We start from the raw sequence: 22259 nt of genomic DNA on the forward strand, positions 1-22259 counted from the left end.
ATAGATATTTAATACATGTTCAATAATCAAATAAGAGCTATTTTCTGCTTTCTTGGTGTCAAAGAACTTTATATCAGTCGATATCAATAGAAATTGCTGAAGCACACATATTTTTTAAGAGGTGCACCAATTATTCATCCAGAGATCGGATTTGGACAGTTTTGTTTTCTTTGGATCTGCTCTGTTTAATAATTGGTGGGTCAAATACTTAAATATTTAATTTACTCTGTTTATACAAGTTTAAAAATGGTCAGAAAAAGGTTTGGAGCTTATAATATTAATAGTCAATATAATACTGGCCCTGATGTGGTGAAATAGCTTTTTACCATCCTGCCAGGTCAGCATCCATTTGCATCCTCATTTTGTTTCACGACTCTAGTAACACACATCTATCTACTGCATTCACATTTCCCAGGTAGATATTTCCTTTAAATGTCTGGAATGGCATAAAAACAACAGATGCACACCTATAAACATTTTTGAAAAAAAATAAATAAATAAATAAAATGTATAGGAACCCTGACACCAAGCTAAGTTCTACAGATCAGATTGTATTCGTGAACAAGTTATAGACTCATGTTTTTAATACATATTTACTCTTTTGAAGTGCTCGAAAAATAAATTACACTTCAGAACATATAGAATTGAAACACAATCCTTGCACCCTGGTGTCTGCTTGGTGTTCACACCGAGTCTGTTTTATTGAAAAACTCAGCGTGAGCTGCATTAGCGTGTATCATTCAAAGCTTTTTCTTTCATTTTTTTTTTTTTTTTTTTTACAGCCCATAAGTAATCTCTGACATGCTGTGCAGAAAAACCTTCAGTATAACTGCAGCACTAACTTTTAGCTTTTTTTTTTTTACTGATGCTATGATACGGTGAGTGTCTGTCTGTGATTTGCCTTGAAAAGAGCCGAGTCTCCAAATGAGGAACAACATGCTTTTAGCAAACACATACACCCACGATCTGTTGTTGACAAGAAGCTGCCTGGTCCTCATCACGAAAAAAAAAAAAAGATGCTGTGGGTTAACTGCGCTGCTTGAAAATGGTAGGGTTGCGGTTATTATATGAGGAGCAGTTTCAGCTGGAAGCCCCTCCAATCTGCCTCTAAATAGCACATCGCCACTGGTGATTGATTCAGCATTGTTTCAGGTATGTCAGTGCAGAGAAATTTAAAATACTGTAGGAACTTCATGTCAGGGCATTTACTTGTATGTAATCAATATGCAGCATCTTGCAATAGCATTCGTGGTCGCATTTTGTCATATTTTAACCACAAAATCCAATTTATTTCAGTGGGATTTTATGTGACAGTAGAACATGATTGTTATATTGGAGGAAATTGATTTTCTATTAAGCTAAATACAAATACATGCCACATTACAAAATGTACAGATGATGCCAAACTGACTGAATGGAGAGCGTTTGTGAGCATCGGTTTCCAGGTTTTTCCACAGAATCTCAGGTTTAAATGAATTGCTGTGTGTTTTGAGAATTTGTCCTGGTAAACATCATTTATTTCCCTGTGTTTAGCTCCGTATGCCTTTCCATACAATCTCAGCAACTTTTGTTTCCCTGCTGAGGTGATGCAGCCCAACGGCATGATGCTGCCTCCTTCACCGTGAGGGCTTTACGCTGATGTGCAGCATTGGTATATTGTTTTCTTTTACACAAAACTGAACAGCTGTGTTTTGAACTGGAGGAAATATTCATAGGAAATATTTAGAATACAAATGCACACTGTTCAAATTTTTTATTTAAAATCCTGAAAACTCCGTGTCGTTTTCCTCCCATTGCCCCCCCCTAACTATGAGCCTCTTTGTGTTGATCTACCGCATAAAATCTCAACCAGCTACATTATGTTTTGTGGCTCAAACATGACAAAATGTGGAAAAGTTTTAGAGGTACCAATACTTTAGCAAGGCACCAATTCCCCAACATAACAGACTCCCGTGCCACCGAGCTCTAAACTGATGAATTTGACGACACATTAGAGCAGGCGTTCTCTCTTTTCAAGTACCTTTAAGTTCCCTGAGTGCTCCCAGTCACTGTGATTTTTGTCATGTCCCCAGGAAAGTACACATAATTTGAATTCTAATGCAGCAAATCCTTTTATCTTGTCAAAATCCTCTTTGATTCAGTTTGCAAAAGCGTCGCTGTGATTTCAAAAAGAAAGATGTGAGAGATAAGATAGGGGGAGTGGGGGGGATGATCACCTTTAGAGGGCTGCTATTTGGATTGAACTCAGCCACTGCGCTGCCAGCGACAAGAGCTTCCATTGTGAACCCGATGTCCCGCACAGGCAGAGAGCGTTGCACTCTTACTGCTTCATGTTTTAATGAGTAACAATTGTTGGCCAATTTGCATGTAAAACAATGCAATTACAAACAAGCATCAAAAAGCTGTAAAAACTTCTAAAAAATGTAAATGACTCTCTATTATTAAGCGCAACAAAACCCGAGCTATCCCTGCAAGCCTGGGCCTCGAGGTTTAGGATGCTGGCTTCCATTATTTATGCTATTCACAAGCCAAACTTTTTATTTTTTTTATTTTTTTTGTAGGGTGGTACAGTTGGGTGCTTTAATCTATTTTTGCTGTAAATTAATGAATTTTTAAAGAGGACTAGTCCTCGCTGAATAGGGCTGGGATGTGGGAATGTAGCTTGAGTTGCGGTGGCGCCGCGCTATAGCCTCCTTTAGTGTGTGCAAAGCGCCAGTTCACAAACAGCATCCCATCTCTGTCTCTCTTGGGACCTTTCGCTGGGGGAGTTTGCTGAATGTTGCACTCTTATGTATTATTTATGACAAAATATGCCTTTTTAACTCCGCCGTTGTCAGAATCTCAAATTCTGATAGCTTTTTTTTTTTTCCCCCTCCCCACATTTTGGTTGCTGTAAGACTTGCGGGTCGCTAACTCCTACCGCGGCGCGTGTTTTTTTTTTTTAGGTGTTGCGTTCTGTGTGGGCTTAACGGGTAAATATTTCATTCTAGGGCTGGTGAGAGTCAGTTACTGATTGAATTCCTTAGATGCCAAATTTTTTAACCTTATCTCAGTAGGATTTTCTGGTATACATGAAAGAACCGCGACATTGAATGAAGACGTTGACGGCTGAACTTGGTCGACATCAGCCAGCTAATGAAAGTTTTCCATCACCAATAAAATATGAGCCTCCGTATTAATCATCTCTTTATTCCCTTTCAGAGACGGGTTAGCCTGACCAGTCTGTTGAAGGCTGCCGACTTTGAAGTAGTGCCTTGCATTGACGCCTCTCCAGGTTTCGCGTATCAAATGATAATTGCTTAACCTAGCTCCATTTAGTGGCGCGCGAGCAGCCACGCTGGGGGCAGCTGATTTGCCTTGATATCTCATAAATGAACCTTTTCAGGGTTATGTTTTGCCAGAGCAGAAAGTAATTAAGATGTTCAATGTGGCTTTTTGGACCTTTTCCTCTCTCCTTTGAATGGCCCACACTTCTAGACATGTCAGCGCTCAAAATGCCTACAGAGTTTCTTTGACACATTAGCCCTGCTCTTGCCAGAAAGAAGTCCTTTCCAGAAACCCCCTCTGCTCCGCGCGCTCCGGGTGGGTATTTTGTCATTTCTTCATTTTCCACTGAAAATATTTTGATGCCTCTTTCCTTTAGCTCCCCATCCCTCGCCGCCACCCTCCCCTTTCTCACCCATCCCCCGTCACTCCATTGAAAGTTCGCTATTAAAATGCAGAACTGTAAAGCCCCCTCTCTCAGTCTAAAAGCCTGCTAGCAGCGGGAGACTGTTGGCTGTTAGTGATGCATACAGCTGAGTGAGTGCATAACAGCTACAAAATCTAATGGGTGAATACATTCAATCACACACACACACACACACGCACACACTCATCCTCAGCTCTTTTAAAGGGACAGTCATCAAAGCGCTATCCACAGCACACAGAGTGGTATATTATTACATTATTTTCAGAGAAGAGGAAAGAACGATTTTATTTTTTGCTTTTAAATGACTATATCCTCTTTTTTTTGTTAAAAAAAACCCGACGTGTGTAATTTCTTCTATGAACTCCATCAAGTCAAGCTGGAAAAAGTTTACTTCTTGTGATTCTTTTAATTTAGTTGGTCGTAGCCCTCTGAAATCATCATATTTTACTGTGATCTTAATCTCTACTTATTCCTATTTCTGTTGAACTAATACAACTATTCACACTGCTCATTTAAATGCATCAGTGTAATTGCTGCCAAGGCATCCTCCACTCAATATTTCTATGCCTATACCCAGATAAATATGTATGACTTACATTTATGGTTGGGGATTTTCCTAAAAAGTGAGGCTGCAATTAAGTCAAGAAGGTTTTTAGCTAATAAATACTGAAGTTGATTGCTTGCATTATGTACCAAAGCACATATGCATTTGGTTGCTGCTCTTTATTAAAAGTGCAGTTTTTTTAGATAACAAATCCCAAATTTGTGTCACACATTTGAGTCAGAACTATGTAAAGCTACATTTTGCTTTAATTACAGCTGCAAATCTTTTCGAGTATGTCACTACTTTGTACATCTAGAGGTGAAAATCTTTGCCCCTCCCTGTTTGCAAAATTAGCTGAAGCTCAGTCACTTTGGATGGAGAACATCTGCAAACAGCATTTTTCACTTTTTACCACAGATTCTCAACTTGATTTAGGCTCTAGGCTTTGACCGGGCCATTCTAAAACAGCAGAGGCTTGGGCTAAAACTTGTGCGCCACAAGATGACGATGGCATGAAATTACAATGCTATTGTTGAATTTTATGTTGATGATATCAGTTGCTATTCACTCACACTTTCCTCACTTTTCTTTTTTTGCCTTGACTCCAGCACTCCGGCATGAACTGTGACGCGAGCGTCTTGGCCACTAAGATTTGTGTCAGGTGTGGGCGTGAAAGGCAGTGAAAGTGAAAGTTTTATTGCATTGCTCCTGAAATGTCACAGCCTACTAAATATTGCATCCAAGAAGTTTTTGTACATGCAGTATTGCACATACTGAAATTGCAGTTCAAACTATGATTTGATGCATTGTGCAGCTCTAAGCTAAACCATTCCATCATACCTTTGGTTGTATGTTTAGGGTTGTTGAAAGGTAATCCCAGGGTCCAATGTAATTATTTTTTTGCTGTATCTTAACAGGTTTTCTTCCAGGATTATCCTATATTTGGCTCCATCCATCTTCACTTCAACTCCAAACAGTTTCCTTGGTCTTTGCTGCAGAAAAGCATCCTAACACCTGCCACAGCTGTATTTAACTGTGATTTGTTCATGGTGCACTGTTGCCCTGCACACAGATAATTTCACATGCGGCCTGAAAACCAAACATGGCTTCTTTAATCTTTCTTCTTTGCTGGTCTTTGGTAAAGATCAGGTTTGTGGAATGGATAGCTGATCCTTGTGCTGTCAACCACTTCTTTCCTCTGAACTTTCTGCAGCTCCTCCAGGGAAACTAAGGCCCTTTTGGCTTTTTTATAGACTTACCTAGCCTCTCAGTTTAGATGGATGACCAAGTCATCGCAGATTTGCAAATAGGACATATCCTTTTCATTATTCTTATGATGGATTGAGTTTAGAATATTGTTTTATTACCCAACACTGCTTTAAACTTCCCTACACCCTTATTCCTGACCTGTCTGAAATGTTCCTTTCTCTCTACTGTTTGTTCACTAACACTCTCCAGGCCTTCACCAAACAGCTTTATTTAAACGGAGATTAAATTACCAATCAGATAAACTCGATTTATTAGTTGGTCGCCTTGAATTTTATTTAGGGGTATCAGAATTAAGAGCTCTGAAAACAAACACATGTTGCACTGTACAAATTTTTCTTTGCAAAATGTGCTACTTTGTGTTACTCTATCACATATAATCTCAGGGTACATTCAAGTCTTTGGTTGTGTGGAAGCTTTTAAAGGGTATTCTAACTTATGCACTGGCGAACAGCTGCTAGCACTGTTTTGCTTGCTAACACCTTGTGAAGTCTTTGTGGTCTCTTTGTGCTCATGTGGATTTTCTTCAGGCACTCCAGCTTCCTTCCTCAATTCCAGTGGTGAATTTGTTCGTTCTAGATTTTCATCAGGTGTGAGTGCATGTTTGTCCATCTGTGTTGCTTTGTGATTAGCGGGCATACCCTGCCTCCCACCCACTGACTGCTGGAGGTGGGCACCTGCAAGGATTGGGCAGGTGAAGAAAATTAACTGTGGATAGACGGGTTTTCAGATGGCATCTATAGATATATTGATTTAATTTGGTTACATAAAAGGAATCATCAATTGATTCTATCAACAAAATCTGTGAAGGTGAAGAAAATCTTTAAAAAACTATTTTCTCTACCTGTTATCACTTTAAAACATATTTCATTAGTCATTTGTCAAAACTAAATACAGTTGCTGTAGCACTAAGACATGTCTTCTCTGCAGCGGTCATGTTCCTGTAGAACCATGCTGATACAAAACCTGACCGATGTCAGACATAAAAGGTGTAGCGTTGAGGTTAGATTAGTCACGGTGGGACCAGTTGTCGGAGTCGACAAGGTAATTGGTTGTGTCTACCCACCCAGCAGGGTCCCTGTACTCATAAGCAAAGTCATATCCCCTTTTTCCTTCGCTGGTCTATGCTATTACTCATCATCTCAACACCTCAACAGGCTAGCGGTGCGAAGCATCACAATGTGCGACCGCGTAGGCATCCCACGCTCCGCAACTTCTCAACAACAGCAGCAGCGGCAGCACAGCAGGTCGGGGCTTGTGGCAGGCTGATTTGCAGTTCGAGCCTCCTCGTAATGAGAGGAAAATAAGCACTTGTTGTACCGTGTCTTGTGTGTCACCACCCAAATCCCACCTACCCACCGACATTAGATCCTTAGGAAAAAAAAAAAAAAGAAAGAAAGGAAGGCACACTAATTAAGACGGCTTCTTGGGATTTGGGAAAAAAAGAAAAAAATATGTTTGGATATACTTCTTGCGTAGTGGAGAGGCCTGAAGGAGAAGAAGCCTTATTGAGTTTTTCTTGGTTCCTTTTTCAGCATAGTCCCTCTGCCTGACTTGTTTAGCGTTATGATTTCTGCTGCTACACATGTTTTTTATTTTTTTCCCTTCATGTAATTAAAGCAAGATACTTTTCAGATGCTGGGCATTTCCCCTCTTCTTCTTCATGTTGGTATATTAGGGCTCTCCATGGGGAAAGGTGGAGCGAAACCAATGTGTTTTATCTTTGTTGGCAGGCTTTTTGAAGCTCTCACACCTTTATCATTTACTGCATGAATAGAGGATGCGTGGGCCATTGGGCTCTTTGTTGTTGAAGGACACATGAAGGTTAGCGCATAGGATTGGGATGAAAGTTTAGATGTTTTTTTTCCATTTTATTATTTTGTGATTTAGATGTTAATTCCATGCCAAGACTGTTAACTCTTTACTGGCCTTAAATTATTATTATATTTTCTTTTACTTGGTAACCTGCTGAATGCACACTGTTAAAATGAACTGTTGAAGTTTAAGCAATAAAGTTAGCTCAACAGTGATTAGTTGTTTAACTTGGGTAGATTTTAGCTTGGATTTCCAAATTCAAATTTGTGAACTTTGTTACGCTCCTAATAAGATTGTTTTAGTTGGATGAAGTTAATTTTTAAAATGAACGAGGAACTTTTGTTTTAATGTGACTAACTGAACAATTAGGTCAAAAATACAAGCCAGAAAAAAATAACTAAACAATGAGATGAAACAAATCATATAAAGTAAAATATGAATGCAAGTCTGTTCTAAGCCCCGATAAAACTTAAGGTTGGAGTTGTGACATCACAGAAAACCAGATGCAACAGAAGAAAGTTCACTTGGTTGTGTAAACACATACTTAGGGTATTTTTTACTAAGTCTTTTCGTATATCCTATTTCAATACTCCTTTCTGCCACAGCATTAATTGCAGTCAAATGCACTCATCCAATTATCCAATTAGGTAATAACATTATTTACTGACTTCCGGCAACTTTTAAGGCAGCCTGTAGTTATTTTACTTTCTGAGTTGGAAGTAATGGCGGCATCATATCCCTTAACAAGCATCTTTACTGTTGCTTTCATAAAATCGAATAGCTTCAAAAAATAAGAGCATACTCTTTCAACGTAATGGCTCAACTTCCTTTATCACTCTCGTATAGCTCTGCTCTCTCTCAAAACTACTTTAAAAAAAATTTTGCTTACAGAATTGCTAACCCTGATTAGCATGTTTATGGCCTCTTACACAAATATGTTCTTCTGTTTGAACCCTGCACATCATTGTTTTCTCTGCTTGCAGATTTTCTTTGCTCTCTTGAAGCAAAGTGGAAATTCTTCCTGGTAACAGCTGCAGTCAAAGAACGAGGGCTTGATTTTTATTTATTTTTTTGTAACATCACTGTCTTCCTTTTGGTGTGCCTGTTTTGCTCATAAGAGTTCACTCCAGAGGTATCCCTGAGCAAAGAGAGCAGAGCTGAAAGTACAGTTTTTTTTTTCCCTGAGAGTTTGAGCGAGTGGAGCAGGATTTAAACGGGAGCAGAGGATATCTGTACAAAAAACATATCTGTAAGCAAGAGCTACTTCTTTTGCGTGAGAGAAGACTTTGAGGGTAAGGACATTATAACATGTAAGAAAATAAATCTTGCTCTTGCATATAAAATGTATGCTTTTAGATTTTTAAAAGAAAAAACAAATCCGGTATTATTGTGGCAAAACTTGATACAAAATTCCTGCTCAGAGAAATTTTCCCAACAGCTATTTTCCCTACCAAAATTGCTATATTTGTTAATATTAAAACCTTTCTAAATGCGTAGTTTTAATATTCTCTGCTGGACACAATAAATCAACAAAAACCTTCAGTTAAAGTCTAATGAGGATGTTTAGGTTGGATTTGTTACCAAAAAGACTGCAAAAGTTGTTTCATGGTCAATTGTTGAACATGAAACAACTTGTTTTATTTACAAATTTGTACGTTTAAAAATTAATATGTTAGACTTAATTTTGATTGAATTAAATGGGAATTATTTAACATGCTGTGAAATTATTTGTACAGCATTAGATGCTGTTGTTCATTGTTACCCACCAAAGTGGTTTATATTGGTTAAATCAAAGCATTTTCTCTGAAGACTAACTTGGCATTTTCAGTCCAACCGAGGTAAACTACGGTACAAAACAACCACGCATGGACAATATTATTATTATTATTATTTTTTTAGCTATGACTCACGGCAAAATTATTTGTAAAACCCTTAATAAGGGTTGTTGCTAAGTTTGACTCAGGAAATATTTTTGGGGTGAGTGTTCTGCTTAAAGCTACAATAATAAGAGGCTGAGGGTTATTTAGCATATGTTTTTATTGCTTGCATCTGACAGGGTTCTGAGAGACTGAATGGGACAGAGAGGTGGGCACGGACTTGTTGGGAGAGAGAGAGAGAGAGAGAAAGAGGCACGTCAAGCAAGAAAATGAAAACGTGTATGTGCGTGAGAGAGATGGAGAGAGAGAGGGAGATGTGTGTTGGTGGGTTAGACAGAGGAAAGGGGACGAGCCTTTCAGCTCCTCTGGAGGGTTGGAATTCCTCCTGAGCTGCCCCCCACTCCAACATCCCCCTTTGGCAGACACTTGTGAAAACAATTCCCCAGCTTTTAGTCACTGTGCAGATCCAATTGCCGTTTCCACCTTGGACGGGATGTACTTTAAGCCAATCCAGACAGACACAACATAGAGAGGAAGAGAGAGAGAGAGAGAAAGAGGTGGTTTTAATCAGGCTGGACAGATGCCGAGGCCAGTTGAACGGTTGTGCGATATTAATATCTTATGAGGGCCGTCTGGCAGCGCAGGCTCACCGTCTTGTGTGGTTTTTGTGTTTGTACATTGCAGCCACAGCAGCATCAGCCGCCGTCACGGTCACCAGATGAAGATTTTGTGAACATGCACAAGGGGAGGACTTTACCTTTCACAGCGCTGACTTCCCCAGATGCTTTGGCCAAAAGAAAGATGGAAGGAAATGGGAAGAGTAAGACACTTATCTCATTCCAAGCCCCCGAACTACTGTCCTACTTAATGTATAATTAATGGAAACAATATGATAAACAGTTTTTAATATCCCTCTCTCACATATTTATGTGCGGTGCTGAAGGCGAAGTGATGAAAGTGCCAAAATATTTTGTTTTCTGCTATACAACGCTAGACCGAATGTGGAAAATAATGTACAAGTTGACATCCATGTGTCTCTGCCAAGTCTGTTTTCTGCTCCAGCTAAGGAAGATGAATAGGCATAGTAAATAAACCTCCTGTTCTTCCCTAGGCTTGAGCCAAGACTGCAGCACGGAACCCATTCAGTGAGCCAGCAGAAGATCCCTCCGTACGCCACGTCGCCGAAGCCCCTCTCCTTCTTTCTCTTGACCCTCTGGAGCATCGAGCACCATGACCTCTGAGCTGGAGAGCAGCCTCACGTCCATGGACTGGCTTCCTCAGCTCGGCATGAGGGCAGCCATCCAGAAGGCAGACATGGGACACCACCACAGTCACCTTGGGCATCACCACCACCACCACCACATGCACCATCACGGGCACGGCCTGGGGAAGAAGATTGTGCATCTGGATCCAGGAACCACACTGGACCAAGAGGAAGCGGCGCAGCACAGAGACGGCAAACCCCCCTACAGCTATGCCAGCCTCATCACCTTCGCCATCAACGGTTCTCCGCGGAAACGGATGACGCTAAGTGAGATCTACCAGTGGATCTGCGACAACTTTCCTTACTACAGAGAGGCGGGCAGCGGCTGGAAGGTAAGAGAGGACAAGACGGGCAACTCCACATTTAGAGGTTTTTTTTTTTTTTTTGTTTGGGTATAATATACTAATATAGCAACCATAACACTGATCATCAACTCCTATGAAGGCAATCATCCGAGCCATTTGAATATTGCTGAGTGGTGCTTTTCAGGATGTGCTGAACTTTGAATTATAGTTTTGCTTCACAATATTGTTTATGAAAGTTTGCAATGCTCTGCTGATGTTGTGCAGCTCTGAATTTTCTAATATCCGTGTAGGTTATGCTGCAATGAGTCTTGACCTGTTTGCTCTCTCTCTCTCTCTCTCTCTCTCTCTCTCTCGCTCTCTGTCTCTCTCTTTTCAGTGTTTTTGAAAAAAAATAAAAGTCTCTGTAGACTGTGGCATTCCAGTCTAAAACTCTTATACCAGCAGGGGGCACTAATGTCAATATTGCCCCACTGAAAAGCAGCTGTCCTTCTCACTTGCAGCACTGCTGAAAAGATGAAAGTACTCAGCATGGCTAAAGTGGTACTCAGCTAAAATAATATTTCTACTTGTTCTCTTTGGCATTGTTTACCTTTTCCATCTTGAAAAAACACAATATAAAATAAAACTACATCCTTGGGGTTCGTGGTGAAAGTGTTGGTGAGCGTGTTTTTTAAAGTTGGCCAGTACGTCATAGTTTCCAACAATCTCATGATATTCAGTTCATATGTAGGGAAACTGCATTATAAAGGATCTTTATTTTGCAGATTATATGTGACTATTCTTTCTTCCTTCTCTGGTTTTGTCACATTTGGTTGTGCCTGTTCTGTGTGTTTTTTCACGCTTCCATTAATACCTTTGTAGAGTTTATTTGGTGTATTATTCTATACCCGATTGCTCCTAAAGTTTCGGTCTGAACATTTGTATTTTTGTCTTCTTCTTCACACTTTTGCTGATGGTCTAATCACGAGCTAACCTATCTAAATATTGCTTTGATCTTGGCATCCACTGTCTTTCTCCATAAGAGGCAGTACTTACAGCTTGTGGTTTTCATCTCATTGCCAACTCTCTAAGATCACCGTTACTGTTATGTATCTGACCCTATGGTCCTCTTTGATGTTCTCGGCAGGAAAACCTCGCAGCCCTGCACAGCATTTCTGCAGTTCTTAGCAGCCATAGAAGAACAACGTCCATTTCTGCAGCTTGAAGCTCTAAAACGTTCCCAAAAACATTGAAAACTAAGGGCTGTTTGCTTAAGGCGTGTTTCACATTTCTCTCAAGTGTTGATGTTTTATATACCATAAATATGAAATATAGGATGAGTTGAATTATTTTAATTTCTCTCTAACATTTTCTGTTTTTTTATTTGCTAACATTTAAGCATGTCTGACTCAACAAGAGGAATTAATATTGGCTACCGATTGCATCATATCCTATGAAACTCATACTGATGGTGCTCGGGGTGCCACGCACCGCCTGATCCCGCTGTTGCCTTAAACAGCACGGAAACCTTTTAGTGAACTGAGAATGATTGACAGGAGCATTTTGTCTCATTCAGGGGACATTATTAAATCCTTATGCAAATGTAGCAATGCAAATCCTGGCTAATACGAGCAGAAAGGTGCCGCTGTTATTGGAGACAAATGAATAGATCCCCGTGGTTGTGTCTTGGGGATTCTGTGGCTTATTAGTGAAGAAGGGGATGGATATAGTCCTTCGACTGATGCACTGAAAAGGCTGTCTGCAAACTATGCACCAATTCATCTCTCTGAGAGTGGGAACGTTTTTCCTCTTCTCTCATTATTTCTCTTCCCTTTCACTTTCCATCTTCATCTCCTGAGCACTTGCACTCCACCAAACCTCCTCCCCTCCCCTCCTCCTCCTCCTCCCTCAGCCCTCCCCGTCAGTCACTCCTCTCGTCTCTTCTTCTCTTTTGCGTTCACAAACTCGTGTTTGTTCCCTGTCTGTAATCTTGAACGCACCGTTCCCTGAACATAGATGCATGCCAGAAACGGAGACAAAAAGGTTATGATCCAAGCCCGGGCTTTTTGCTGGCAGAGTTCCTTCACCTGCACATAGATTCAATCAATTAGTTTTTCTTTTTTGTCTCCAGAGAGGTGATAAAGGTTACCAAGACAATTTTTGGCTTTTTCTTACCGCTACTCATGAATGCATTCTGCTGGTTGTACTGGAGCGCCAGCATATTATTGTACCCCATAATTACAGCATGATATGCATTGATTGTGTATGTGTGTGACTGAATCCTGTTAAGATCATTAACACACCAGTGGCACTGAGATATTCTTCTCGGTCTGGCATTGCAGAGCTATGCCGCTTTTTAATAAGCCAGGTACAATACTTACAATCTATTGAATAAATCAGAAAAGCAGCAGGGCAAACATTTTGACTTTGTGTTTTTTTTTTCTTTTTTTACCAAGATAGATTCTAATTAATTAAAAAGTTTGGCATTCATCTGTAAAAAGCAAATCTTTGGCTTGTCCTTGAACTTGTCTTTTAGAAACTTCCAGGGCCTTCAATATTTGTCACATTTTCTCATGTTAAAGCCACAAATTTCAGTGCAGCTAATTTACAGTTCATGAGAAAAGAAAATGATACATGGCTTTCAATTTTTTATTCTCAAACAAACATCTGAAAGGTGCGGCATGCATTTCATTTACTTTAGTAAAAGGGGGCTGAATAAAGTCCAGTGAAACCAGATGAAGTAGAGATTCACTCACTACAGCCAGGGCTGCAAAAGAGCGGTACAGATCAAAGCGTTTTTGTGTGTCAGAATGACTTGGTGAAAGTCCAGACCTAATTTTATCTGTGAATCTGATCAGATCATTATTTGTAGAAATTGTTGAGATCCACAAATAATTTTTCTTCCACTTTCCATTTGTACAATTCTGTGTTGGTCTGCCGCATAAACCAGGTGCGTCAAACTCATCTTCATTTTGGGTCATATAAAAAATCTGAATGTTCTTAAAAGAGTTGGTTGTCCCAGAATGTATAGACAAAACCCATTAAATTGCTAAAATATCAATAAATAGCTGTTTCAGCATTCAGTCAGCGTTTCTTAAAATGAAATAATATCAAACATCTTTTCACACTGAGCAGTCCATTCAGAATTCCGTGATTAATTTAGGAATATTTGGAAACAATTTTTTACAATATTTGCTGCGCTAATGTGTGATGTTAAATGTGGCTTTTTATTATTAGTTGTATCGATCACAGACTATAACTTGACATCAGGGCAGCAGTCACTTAAACCCAATGTTTTTTGGCCAAATGTGAGAGAGAAAATGTCAGTAAAATCTGAAAAATGTTGGGATCTGTTGAATTTGTGTGAATTTTGCACATTTGTGAAAAACTGGAGAGAGTTCTTGTTGTAATTTGGAGTCTAGAGGGGCCACATGACCTTTGGGCCCCCAGGCTCTCAGTTTGACACGTGTGGCATAAACCCACCTGGATTTGGAAGTTGTAACCAAACCTAATGTAAACAAGCTGAATGTGTCTGAATAGCTTCTGAAGCTTCTCTTAAGCATTGATCAAAGTACATTATATTAGTTTGTACAGAAAGGCTTTAGACCAGGGGTGTCAAACTCCAGTCCTGAAGGGCCGCTGTCCTGCAGTTTTTAGATGTGCCACAGGTACAAAACACCTGAATCAAATGGCTTAATTACCTCCTCAGTTCTCCAGAGCCTTGCTAATGACCTCATTATTCTATTCAGGTGTGGTGCAGCAGAGGCACTTCTAAAAGTTGCAGGACACCGGCCCTCGAGGACTGGAGTTTGACACCCCTGCTTTAGACCATTGCTTTCTGGGTGACCAAACCCATCCCAGCAGGGCTTGTTTTGTGTCGGCCGTCACAGGGAACGTTACATAAGCCCAGATCATTCCGGTTAAGGTGATTGCTGTCTGCTGCACACAGTGGGATCCAGACTCAAAGATTGTCTTATTGACAGATTCTACAGATATTGTTGGGTGACATATCCACCTGTGTGAAGTGCACACTCTTTTTTTTTTTTGTGCTTTTTCTTCTGAATTTAGACTTGAGGCAAACTCTCGTGCTTTCAGGAAACACTTTGCATATACAATGCGTCCAGATTGTCTTGTCTCAGTTCGCCTGCCGCCGCGCGTGCACGTACGCTCACACACACACACACACACACACACACACACACACACACACACACACACACACACACACACACACGAATCTGTGGACCCAGAGAGAGACTCCCGCTCAGGTAGGCAGCGTACGTGTGCAGTCTGCAGATTACACGCAGGGAGCTCGACGGGAGATGAGATGGGAGGAGGAAGAGAGGTGTGTGTGTGTGTTGGGGGTTTGCTGTTAGAGAGCAGCGGAGAGGTTTACTACCCAGCACACGCACTCCGTCTGCTCTGTATGATAATGTGAGAGTGCAGGAATGGCAGAGTTTAAACCAGGACAACATGCATGCACCGACTCCACCACTCGAACGCATACGACTGCCGTGTTGAACGGGTTGCATTTACCCACACGATCTCACTTTCAGATGTATCAAAAGTGAAAGCGGATATCTTTCTCTTGTACTCGTTCAGCCTCTCCAGGTCACGAGAGTTTTGGGTTCTTTGGCAAGAGAAAATGAATATGGAGAGAACTCTTTTTTTTTTTTTTTTTGATGTGAGAAGTATTGACGAGAAGCTTCAGCTCGAGCGTGCATGCATAAACGATTTGCTTTTGGACCTTGTTGAATCTTCTTAAAACATCTAGCGTTGCGCGTACCATTTCTTTTTTTCAAATGTTTTCCTTAAAGCATGGGAGTAAGCTGGAAGAGGGCTATGACTGGAAACGGCGTTGCATCAGAATGCGTCATACCGGTGTTATTTAGTATCTCTGGAACGTTTTTATCTCCTCTATGTTATCTCTACCAGCCTCGCTCTCACTCCCTGCTTTTGTGCTCGTACATGTCCTGCCCCCCCCAGTCCCCTCTCTTAAAAAACCAAAACATCCCTATCTGGTCCACGTGTCGGTCCACTCTCGAGGCCACCTTGACCACAGCTTATAATGAGCACTCAGTGGGACACCAACGTTCACTGCAGGTTTCCCATTTTCTGTCTTTGTCTTTTTGCCGCCAGCTTGTTGGGGTGAGGCATCTGAAAATAAAATAATGTCCTGCAATTTCGATTTTGTTTTATTCTACGATAAAAGGTATTACTTCAACATTTTATTGAGACTATGTTATGTCAAACTATAAGTTCTGAGGTTTACATTATTCATCCTGTGGTTTAAAAAAAAAAAAAAAAAAGTATTTTCAATATAATTTAGCTTCCTTTATCAGCAGCACCCTTTTCTATACTCACCACTGTCGCCAGATTTCAAAACGTAGATATTTTGGCCTAGATTTCAAACTGTTGGCTTCTGCCGTCAGTCTGTGTTAGGTGTATGGCTGGTTGAAAGCATACACGTTTTTACATATTTAAGAAACGGGACATTATTATTTTCTGGGATTTTTCTACAATTTGAGCTACCTATCAGTGTTGATCGGTCACTGTTTTTCTTTAGTTTAATAACAGACTAAAAGTTTACTCTAACCATTTACCTTTAATCTCCATTTAGAAAGCTGATGATGGTGTTTAGTTTACGGCAAAGTTTCCTTTAGAAGTGAAATGAAAGACCAAGAAGAGGGAGATTGATAGATAATGTGGAGTTTAAAACAACAAATGATTAACTGGTGTCTGTCGATTGTGCTGGCTTTTACAGCAAGTGAAGGACAACTATAAAGAGATTAAAACTTTTTCAGAAATATTTGACCATCAATATTTGCGTTAATAATAAAGTCCCAATTGGGAAACTGGAAAACATATTTCCCTTCTGTGATTTGGGGCTGCCTGTTTTAAAGTGGTTGGTGGGAAACATGCAGCAGAACTCCTTCATGATTTCCACCTGAGGCCGCGGTTAGCTTTCTAAATGGTCAACTTTCTAAATGACGAATTGCTTTTTCTACCTGGATTTTTAAATATGAATATGTCAGGGACAGTAATTTATATCCTGGGTTGTTTACCTGAACTGATAAGATGCTCACAGATAACAAATGGACGAGTGATTTATCAAAGCGTGTGTAAAGATTTCTCAAACTGCCCACTGAAATGGTGGCATGAATGAAACATTTTAAATTAATAAAAAAAAACAACATTTCTTAATTAAAACTGATCATAATATAAACTCTGAATGCATGCATTACTTTAGAAAACAAAGATGCATATTTATATATTTAACAGATGAAGGCAGCTGAAGTGGTTGATAATAAAAGTTAGCCGTGTTTAACAAAAAGATAGATTGGATGGTTGTGGATCTTCCGTTTATCCTGTCCTTCCTGATATGCAATGTCTCTTCTGTAATTTCCTTTCCGCTCTGTCGTCTTCTGTTGTTATACAGGATGACAGGAAAATGAGGCAGTAATATGGGCCCTGTTCACTGCAAGACTCTGTTTCTGTTGGGTTGTGGTTAAAAGCAAGAGGAAGAAAAGCTCTTGAAGTCTGCAATGTAGGTGCTATTCACATAGTTTGAAAAAAAAGAGGTAGTTCTTCAATTACTCCACTTTATTCTGTTCTAAATCTGATTAAATTCTGACCACAGATTATTTTGGGTTCATGTTGTGATGCATTTTTCAGATAATCAACTGAGTTGAATGATGAAAAGTACGCTGATAATCTGAGAGCTTAAAAAGACATTGAGATGTTTAAATTGTAATTTCTATATGTGGGTATGATGATGTCTGCAAAAGTCTGGAACTTGATATCAGCATTCTGCAAGTCATCTAAGAAATGGTCATGAGTGCCACTGTTCCTTTTTCTAATTGTCTTGTTTCCTGATTCCTGTCTTTTGAGTCCTTCCTTCCTTTTCCCTTTATTTAGTCTTTTCTCCCACTCTTCTTTCTCTCTTTGCCTTTTTTGTTGTGGTGTCATTCTTTCTGTCCTCCTTTGTTTTATTTATATTTCCTTTTTTCTATCCTTCATTCACTGATTCCTTTCCTTCTTCCTCCCCTCTTTCTTGTTCTCAAATGTTCTGTCCTTCATTTCATTTAATTAATTTGATCCTTCCTTTGTTCTTTCATTTGTTCTCTGTCGATTCTTTCCTTACTTGGATCCATCTTATTTCCTTCCATTCCTTTTCTTATTCTGCCCTCCTCCCTTGTTTCACTTCTCCCTACCTATCTTTTCTTGTCCTTCTATCCATGTTTCCTTTCTTGCAGATTGTTTGCCTACTACTTGTCCTCCTATTTACTTCACTTTACCCTTTCTTCATCCTTTCCTTTCTAGTGTCCAAATGTTGCATTTCATCTCCCTTCCTACCTAACTTCGTTGCATCCCGTCTTGTGGCCTCCATCCATTCCTCCTTCTTCGTTTCCTTCTTACTGCTGCATGTGAGTTTCCTTCCTTGGTTCCCCTCCTTCATCCTTTGTGTCCTCCTTTCTTGTATTAGCCTGCTGTTATGATAAATTCATAGTAAAAATTATGACTTCACCTTTATGAAGGAATATTTAGGAATTTTAGACCAAAATGATATGTGAGCCATGTATGCAGCACATACAAAACACAGTCCAGACTTGTGCAGTCGGTGCTGACTAAATCGGTCTCTCTGAAACCCCGAGGCTTCAGGCAGCCTCTCATGCAGCCAAGCTAATTGCGTGCAAATTAACAAAGCCTAATGTGAGGCTGTGAAGGGCAGCCGTGCCACAGAGGCCTTTGCCCTTTGGCTGACCACTGCGTATCACAGACAATCACCTGATATGAATCATTACTAGGCAATTTATTCAGGGTCACCACTCTTACTGCTGTATGTGAGCTTTACAGCTGAGAGCCTCGGCAGTCAACACTCAGCGTATGCTTCATTTCCATCACCTGTTTTGATCATTTTGGTTTAGTACAAAGGTGCGTAAGGCCACACCAACGCACATCTGTCCACATGTGGTAGAGAATGTATTAATATTAGCGGTGGAGTGAAACATGAGACGACACAATGGACAATACTGGGTTCACGATGAGACTTTAGGAATCCTTTTTTTGAAAAACCAAGAAACTCAATTTTATTGTTTTCGCATAAAAAATTAAGCTTTCATAAAAGTATCTTGAAAACCCCCCAGTAACGATCAGTGTAGAACACTTTAGTCAATGTTTCACATCTCTAAAAGAAGTTAGAAGTTAGTTCAGGCATTCTTGATGCGAGTGTTACAGTCATTGCTCGAAGTGTTGAAGATGGCTTCATGAAGGATCTCCATGGTCTCGATCTGGCATCTGCTTTTCTAAACATCTCTTTCCATCTCATCTCAAATGTTTTGTTTCTAATGTGATTTAGATCAGGTGAACATGGAGGAGTTTTGAAAACAGGGATGTTGGTTCTCCTGGAAGAAGTTCTTTGTAAGATGAACTTTGTTGCCCCTTCTGACAAAAGACTCAGTAACCACTGCACAGCCCAGGGCTTTCAGTCAGAGCCAGCAGTAGCCTCACTTCCTTGCACAACCTGAAGATCCATCGTTCCACTGAAGGAAAAAGTTCTTGTGACATCCTCTTACCCTTTCAGTAACAACGAAAACCATCAATACATTTTTCTCAGACTTTCCCTTAATCTTTTAATGAATACCTATGGTTATCGGAGCTGCTGTCATTATCAGTAAGAGCCTTTATTTGGGTCAAGGATCGGTCTGTTTCTTCAAGGACACACAGTTGGATGCTCTGGCTGAGCACAGGTGAAATTTAGTGGCTCGTGAACTTGGCTTTTGTGTCTTGACCCCCAGAGGACCCATTCAAATTTTACAATTACAGTCTTGCGTGGGCAGAGCTGGAGTGCCGTGAGTGGCTTGTGCAGCTCAACAAATCCTGCCAAAGTCAGAAGTCAGAAAGCGTTTGGACGTTACAATCAGCAGGTCAAGCTGGTGTGAATGCTGCCCTGTGCATGGATTTGGATTTTTAAGGGTAATGTTCTTAAAGCTTTGATTAGCTGATTAACTACTCGTACAGGAGTTCACTTGTACAAAGTAAAATCAATTTTACATTTAAAAATATATCAACGCACAGGAGTTGACAAAGTCAGTACTCTTCCCGCTCTTTCTGCCATGCATGTATAAATAAACAATATTTCAAATATAGTGTTGTTTTGAACTCCAGCGTTCAGAAACATTCCTCAGCCAGTGGTTTGCTTGACAATAGATGATAAAACTGCTAACTTTCTCTCAGCAGCAAACTTGTCTTTTGATGATTACAGAGGTCGCAGACATTGAAAAACACATAGAGAACCCTTCCCTGTCACACCTCCGAGGTTTCAGCGATTAACACGCACAGCTCCATCAGATGTTACCATTTAAATATGATAATGCAAGAACGCAAGCCTAACATTGTCCTATGAGAGAACCTCAAGTGACATGCATGTGGTCTGCTTTATAACAAGCAGAGGGAGCGCTCCGTTTGAAGCAGTCACTGCTCTGTCTCGGACTACTCTGCGCTGTCCCTTCAGTAGATGCGCCTCTGCTTCTTCTCCTGCTGCCTGCACGGCCTCCATTGGTAAGCAACTGTCTAGACCAGTGATGTGATCGACTGGTGAAGTAATGTAAAGCTCAGGTGTTTTCATTCCTCGCGTGGGTGTCCATTGTCTCCTTTGTGTCTCACGGTTGCGCTCGAGCACTAAAACCTGAGTTGTTTAACAACTGGAAAAAAATACTATCTATAGCATGAGAAGTTGCTGTCTTAAAAAAAACAAAAAAAACCCACAGGACAATTCTTCAAAAAAACTCATCACTCGTGTTCTTTTAAAGGTGACTTATCTGTTGTTATCCCTGTTGAAATGTGAGATCAATGACATTTTTCTTTGCCATTAATAAGTATGGCAACCATATATTTTTTTTTGTGTGGAATCTATTTTTTCCAAAATTGGTTTCAGGTTTTCATAGATGGAGTTATTTAGTAGGACAGACATATCAACCAATATTTGTGTTTGGTGATTTTTGGAGATTTTTCTTCACTCTCCTCCTCCGTGTGCTCTTTGACAAGACAAGCTGGGATCCTCATGTCCCTGTTTTAATTATTGTGAACTGACTGTAGGTGTGGTGATGTTTACATTTACATCTTTACATGTCCATTTATAGTAACAATAAAAAAAAACTCACAACCTAATTATTGCAAAACCAGCATGGAGGCAAGCAAGTCGGTAACTATTTAGATATAAAAAAGGAGCAATTAACTTTTGTAGGGAAACGGTTGGCAAGGGTTTCTGTTCATAATGAAATTTGCACTTTGGATTCGGCTGTACAAGTTGTTGGAAACCGAGAGTCCTGACATCATAAGACTCTCTTTCATCCAAATATAAAATTAAATGTAATGCTATTTTTTTTGTGTGTTTCTGATGATGTCAAAACATCTTTGATGATTAGAAGTATCCAGTAGGGCAGGTTACCATGGTGATTGACTAGTTTCTAGTGGATTTGTGTTGGCTTCAAGATATGTCTTAAAAAAAAGTTTAAAAAAAAGCAGTTTTTCTAGACATCAAAGTTATAAACTACAATAAACTCTCATTTAGTTGAATCTTTTTTAATTCCGCCACAGGTTTAATAATGCTTGACGGACTTGGTGTGTAAAAAATTTAATAAATAAAAAGTGGGTCTGATTTATTAGAAACTGAAGGAGGAATGTGAAACTATTCCACAGTTTTTCTTTAAGTCAGTATTCAGAAAAGCCACGGGAATCACCACATTGACATTTAACATAAACGAGTGGGGCTTTGCATTTAATTTAACTGCTGTTTATGTGGACTTTCAGCCTTTGAGACATTTTCAGCCTCTTCCTGCTCACACATACTTGTAAGTTTAAGCCCAGTGTTGTTCATTCCCCTGGCAGATTTAAATTTATAAAGGAATCTTCTGCTTTTACCAACATGATTGAAAAGGATATAGATGCGTAGTTACTGCTCAGTGACAGGTCGCCTTGCAAAATCTCATCTGAGCAAAGAAGACGACTTCTGGTCTTGTTTTTGGAGGTCTGATAATATGAACAGGAAGGTTTGGCCACAATGATGTAGCAGTCGTTTGACATAAAAAAGGAGAAACATTCAACCCAAAGAACATCATCTATACAGTCGGCTTGGTGGTGGGAGCAAAGTGAAAAAGAAGACAAAGTCAAAATTCTCAATCTCAGTCTGCATCTATACAATTTCAGGACAATTTCAGAAAAACAGGCTGCTAAATTTGTAAAAAAAACGGTTGGCAAAAATATCCACGTTTTTGAGGGGCCTGTATTAAATCTAATACAGAATCTGTGGTAGTAAAGATTAGGCTGACGGCAAAGAGGCTTTCCAACCTCAGAGATTTACAACTAAGACAGCAGTAAAGACATATAAAAAGCTTCTCAGACTCAATAAAAATAACTTTGAATCCGTCCGGGGTATGAGTAATTTTGAACTGTATGTACACTATATACTTAAAAACGCAGCGTATATCAATGCAGCCATTAATTATGCTTGTGTGAG

At 39.9% G+C, this 22259-nt stretch overlaps 1 protein-coding gene across 1 annotated transcript in view; it reads left to right on the forward strand.

Annotated features, from left to right (window-relative positions):
* The window catches only part of LOC103467996 (forkhead box protein J3), a 74123-nt gene that overhangs the window by 4507 nt on the left and 47357 nt on the right, over window positions 1-22259 (forward strand). The window contains exons 2-3 of the mRNA XM_008414780.2: window positions 9878-10013; window positions 10305-10789. Coding sequence (XP_008413002.1) covers window positions 10424-10789 — 366 coding nt within the window. The 5' untranslated portion in view covers window positions 9878-10013; window positions 10305-10423. The remainder of the gene's footprint in view (window positions 1-9877; window positions 10014-10304; window positions 10790-22259) is intronic.

The sequence above is a fragment of the Poecilia reticulata genome, linkage group LG7 (genome assembly GCF_000633615.1).
Source record: "Poecilia reticulata strain Guanapo linkage group LG7, Guppy_female_1.0+MT, whole genome shotgun sequence".
Taxonomy (NCBI): domain Eukaryota; kingdom Metazoa; phylum Chordata; class Actinopteri; order Cyprinodontiformes; family Poeciliidae; genus Poecilia; species Poecilia reticulata.